Source organism: Notothenia coriiceps, unplaced genomic scaffold, assembly GCF_000735185.1.
Source record: "Notothenia coriiceps isolate Sejong01 unplaced genomic scaffold, NC01 NC01_scaffold00004483, whole genome shotgun sequence".
NCBI lineage: Eukaryota > Metazoa > Chordata > Actinopteri > Perciformes > Nototheniidae > Notothenia > Notothenia coriiceps.
Window position 1 is genome coordinate 747240 of NW_011337184.1, and position 5341 is coordinate 752580.

The 5341-nt window shown below is 39.1% G+C and overlaps 1 protein-coding gene across 1 annotated transcript; it reads right to left on the bottom strand.

The window, feature by feature from the left end:
- Positions 1 to 566: 566 nt before the first annotated feature.
- On the bottom strand, positions 567 to 5072 carry LOC104942317 (solute carrier family 22 member 7-like). Its single transcript, XM_010767522.1, has 4 exons — positions 5041 to 5072; positions 3059 to 3501; positions 774 to 877; positions 567 to 688 (listed from the first exon to the last, which is right to left on the bottom strand). Exons 2-4 carry the CDS (start codon positions 3431 to 3433, stop codon positions 655 to 657), a joined length of 513 nt encoding a protein of 170 aa, XP_010765824.1. The 5' UTR covers positions 3434 to 3501; positions 5041 to 5072; the 3' UTR covers positions 567 to 654.
- Between the last annotated feature and the right edge of the window lie 269 nt (positions 5073 to 5341).

Genomic DNA, 5341 nt, shown 5'->3' on the forward strand with positions numbered 1-5341 from the left:
TCACTATTATTTAACAACTCTTTTTATTGGGTTCTTTTATTTGGGGTTAAGTACATTGTCAGAATAAGTGAGAAATGGATTTAACTTCTGTTAGACAGCCATCATACTGAATAAATATTTACTGTGAATGTATGGCATATGGCTGGCCCAATAAAAAGAGTTGTTAAATAATAGTGAAGTCACGTTGTATTAACAATAACTCATCCCTCTCGAGTTTTCTTTTTGAGCTTTGCCAAAAGCCACTGTGTCAAGTGTCCTTCCTGGGGTCCGGAGTTCTCCAATATGGCGGACCATCTCGCACATGCGCAGTACAGATCGGGCAGGGGGACGGATCGGGTAATGACAGACACTGTTCAGGAACTAGTTGATGCTCTGTATGTGATGACTGCTTCCATTCTGGAGAGGATCACAGATACATGGATCCTGAGATTCAAGCTCAAGTCATAATTTTGAGAATTTGAGAGAAAGCCACAATTTTGATCATTTGAGAAAGAAAAAAAAAAGTCATAATTTTGAGAAAAAGCCAACATTTTGAGAAAAAAACTCAGAATTTTGTACATGGCAGGATGTATGAATACCTACAAGACCCGTTATTCCTCCATGTTGTGACTGTGTAACTCCCTCTCTTGTGTATCAGCATGTGAAGGACACTGCTCAGGAACTAGTTGATGTGATGACTACTTCCATTCTTGAAAGGATCAGAAATACATGGATCCTGAGATTGAATCTCAAGCCGGTGACGAGTGATATTTTTACTTTCCACCTCTGCCTACCTGTCACTCAGGAACCCAAATAACGGTGCTCCGAGCATCACACCGATAAAAAAGATGGTGGCTGTTGCCTTGTTCAGCCCCTTCCTGCTGCACACCAGATCCCACTGCAGAGGAAACATTAAAAGCATCAGTAAGGTATTTTGGTAGTAGGTACTAGCATCATAAGATAGGATAAGAAGTACTTTATTGATCCCAATTTGGGATTATTTTGCGTTGCAGCAGCATAAAAAGACAAGGCATTTCACATTAGAGACATTAAAAGACTAGAAATAACCAATTCAAAATCTACACATCTCAAATAGAAATAAAATAACATTCAAAAAGTAGAAAATATACATGTTGAAATATCATGGTGGGTTCACTTGATGTAATGATTGTAACCTATGCATTTCATTTCAAACCTTCAACCAGAATGAATGCTGACATTTGACAAGAAATATATATTGTTGTTTCCATATTTGACTTATTTTGATCAAATATAGATTCTGATGTATTTAATGTCTCTAAGGTCGCTGCACACACAGACACACCCCCAACATATAAACTGTGAACTAAAGTCATGTTCACGGAAATGCTGTTTAACAATTGGTCAGACATTAAGCGGGTAAAAACGTAAATCCCATCAATTTCTACCGTAGCATCTGCCATATATCAGACAGTTTATAGATTTTGTATCTTTACGGTTATCTGTATATTTTTCTTACTCTGTAATTCTTTCAAACCTTTATTTAACGCATTGAGATCATCGATCTCTTTTTCAAGGGAGAGCTGTCCAACATGGCAGCAAGTAGGTTACGACATGAACAGAAAACAATAGATCACACAAAAGGACATCATATTTACAGGGCTACATTTACATACCTAGAGACATTGACAAGTAGGTATCAAGTATCATTGCACCTATCCGAGCTTTACAAACAGGCAGTGGAACCAATTTGCTCAGTTTCAAATCTTTTTGAAGACTGTTCCAAGCAAGAGGAGCTGCGCACATAAAAGCTAAGTCAGTCCTTGCACTTGGCACATGTAACATGACATGTCACTTGTTAGACGCTTTCATCCAAAGCCACTTACATACTCAATACTCAATACTAGCAATTTGGGGTGAAGTGTCAACGACATGCCGACTGCAGTGGGGTTTGAACCTGTGACCCCTTGATCCGAACACCAACGCACAACCCACTGCACCACACGCCTCCCCTAAGTTTTTAGTAGTATCACCGTCATGTTTTAACACATTTGAATTATGTTCCTCGTTTGTCATACTCTGTAAAGCACTTTGGGCTGCGTCAAGCATGACAGGTGCTATATAAATCAAGTGTATTATTATTATTAGGGTTATCAAGGTGTTTGACAGAAAGCCACATTCATACCACTGTACCATCCTTGAAAAACATAATTTCTTGAGTTTTGACAATTTTAAGTCTTTTAAAAGTATGTGTTTTTTTTATAAATGTTTACATGGACTGCCCCCCCCCCCCCTGGACTGGACTGCCCCCCCCCCCCTTAGGGGAATTCATCCACAAAAAACACACTGGGCGCTGCACTAGGTCAGAAACCAGAGGAGACTGTGAAGTCCACAGCAGGCGGACCACTTTCGGACAAAATGTACTTTCCATTAAAGGCAGCTCTTTGTGGAATAGCCTCCCAACTGAGATACGGGATTGTCCCACACTCAATAGTTTTAAAGGTCAACTCAAAGAATGGTTGAGAAACAAACAGACGCTAAATGCACTTTAACACAGGGGTATCTCCTCTTGCACTTTAGGTAGAGCTCTTGTATCTCCTCCTGCATTTTATATGTCGTAGCTGCTAGATTGTATTACCATGTCATAAATACTTGTGTCTGCTGCTCTTGCTCTCTTGCACGTTCTGCATATCATGTATTTTGTTTTTGCTATGTTTGTAAAATGTAATCTTCTTAAATGTTTTGATGTGAGGGACTGCGGATGGAAATAAGCTCAAAGCTAAATCTGGCACTGTTACGCATGATACATTTGAATGTTTTAAGTGTTCATTACAGTGCATTGTCCCTGCCAAATAAACGATTAAAAAAAGAAAATATATATAAATATAATATAATATAATCAACAGGGGACCAGTGAGGTAAGCAATTCATGAATGACCCTATAGGCTACTTGTCCACTTCTTCCTCCTCATAGGACTCTAATTTGTACTCTTCTCACATCTTTCAGTTTCAAGAAAAGTGCTCTATAAATAAAATGCATTATTATTATTATTATTATTATGTATAACATGAAGGAGTACTGTCATTTGGCGACACTTACCTCTGTGGCCAAAGTGGATTGATATGTGCTGTTGTCGTACACCCATCCGTTCTGACACTGGACAGTGAAAGCCTCGTCGCTGCTGTTGAAACCTGCCAGATGTTCATATTGGGGTTTTGTAAACATCTGGCAGGAGCTCGGGGTCCCGTCCGGCTCCGCTGGAATCCCAAAAGATAGTTTCTGTTCCTGCGTTAAGTTCCCGAAGAGGCCTCCATCGTCCAGGACGTTGCAGTGGTGATCGGGAACCGCTGCCATGAAGTTATTCAGCAAAAAGTGGCAGGGCAGCGTGACTCGAGACAAGGCCTGAATCAACACCAGGCGGATTTGAAATGTTCCAAATCCATTTATTTCCGAGAGTAGGCTGTCAAAATTCATTGTTGCTGCTGCTGCACTGTCAACGCCGACATGAAGCTTAATGTTCCCGCAGTGAAGGTGAAGAAGAGCTGGAAGAGACACATTCACCAGCTCCACGTTAATCATTATGTTTTGTATTTCATCAGTATATCACTGTCAGACAACTGCTCCTTACTAAGATGGTGGAAGGACAAAAAAAATCTGCATAAATGACTAAGTAACGTGCACAAGTTAAGCAGTGCAACAAATACAATACTCATGTTTGATACAATAACAGGTTAACTGGAGTTTACTGTAAATCAATATCTTCTTGGGCTTCATCACTGTGCCTTTAGTGAATCAACAACATATTTTCCATGTGTGATGCACACATCTTCCGGCGCAGACTGAAATCTCATCTCTTTCGACTCCACTTCGAGCAATAGAATTACTATCAAAGCACTTATATACTAACAAAGGACTGCCTTATCTAAAGCCAGTTGAGTAGCACTTGAAATGTTTTGGCTCTATGAAACCTGATTCTGTTTTCTTCAAGTTTGTATCTTCTTGGTCGAATGCATAAAAGCGTCAGCTAAATGTAATGTAATAATGCTGCATATTGACATAAAATTAAAAATGAAAGTGTCTTACCTTTGGCATTTGTCTTCTTTTTCAGAGAATATTTTGTCAACTTTTTGTCTACAACGAAACTTCTTCATTCACAATGATCTAATGCAACCACAACTACAATCTACATCCGTACAGCATGTAAGGTCACCAACATGCCTTGCAAACAATCAGCAGCAATGCACACAGCTGTTGATCTTTAACTCTGGGAAATCAGTAATTAGTTCATGTAGCTGCTGTTTTTTTTTTAATACAATACTTCAACTACTTTCTGAAATCCTCAGCTTTTCTGATATTTCATACGAAAGCTTTTAACTTCACTATTTAAAATGAGCATTACATTGTTGGAGTCGGGAGGCCTGTTAATTTATTCTGGCAATTACTCAGACCTACTAATTGACCTAACAGAAGGGCTGCAACAAACGATTTATTTGATAATTGATTAATCTATCGATTAATGAAACGATTAATCGACTATTCGGATCGTTAAGGTTTTAACTGTACTACTACTTTAATCGATACTGCTTATCGATCGGTCCTTTAACAATACTCTTATCGGTTCTTTTGGGAAAAAAAGGTCAATTAACTAAACAAATTGTTAACAAAATGAACATTGCTTTTTAATTTAAATTAAATAAATAAACTTTTTAACAAATCGTATTAAATAATCTGATGAAAGAACTGTAAACAGAATAGCTGAAACATAAACAAAATAAATAACTCAGTTATCTCTAATCATTAACCCATGTCTGTATAATTTACTTAACTCCGCGTGTTGCTGCTACAGTAGCATACATAACATACCTGACCATACCTCGTGGAGGGGGCTATAGAGCTACTTGAAAGACACGGTGCATTCCTTGAACTAAAACTATGACAAAATATGTTCGTCAACGACCTTTTTTTCCATGACTATAACGAGACGATGACGAGACGGCAGTAAACAATAACTGTAACGAAATCAACATGCAATATCGTTGACGAAAATTAACGAGAGGAAATATTATCAAAGATAACGTTACATCTGTGAGTCAGTTTTTCTCCCAGCAGTTCCATTTCCGGTGCTGCGGCTGGGCAGCAGCTGTGTGTCTGCGTGTGTCTGTGCTGCGCGCAGCGGTACATTTGAATTACACCGGGGTTGCAGTCGAATAGTACATTTCGTTTAGGAACCTTCCTAACGGAGGGAAATGACCCGGAAGTCCCTCAGTAGCAGCCATGATAAGTGCGGTCCGCTCTAGATGATAGGAAAGGAGGTTTCAAACTTCCTTTATAACCTCCTATAGCTTAGGAACCGCTGAACCTCCCTCACTGAAAGGAGAGGAG

Bases quoted from the DNA above. Each gene is read 5' to 3' on its own strand.
- LOC104942317 (XM_010767522.1), bottom strand. From the start codon at position 3,433: ATGAATTTTGACAGCCTACTCTCGGAAATAAATGGATTTGGAACATTT. The intron at 878-3,058 runs GTAAGTGTCGCC...TTTCCTCTGCAG, and splicing joins AATCCACTTTGGCCACAGAG to TGGGATCTGGTGTGCAGCAG. The intron at 689-773 runs GTAGGCAGAGGT...GATCCTTTCAAG, and splicing joins TTTGGGTTCCTGAGTGACAG to AATGGAAGTAGTCATCACAT.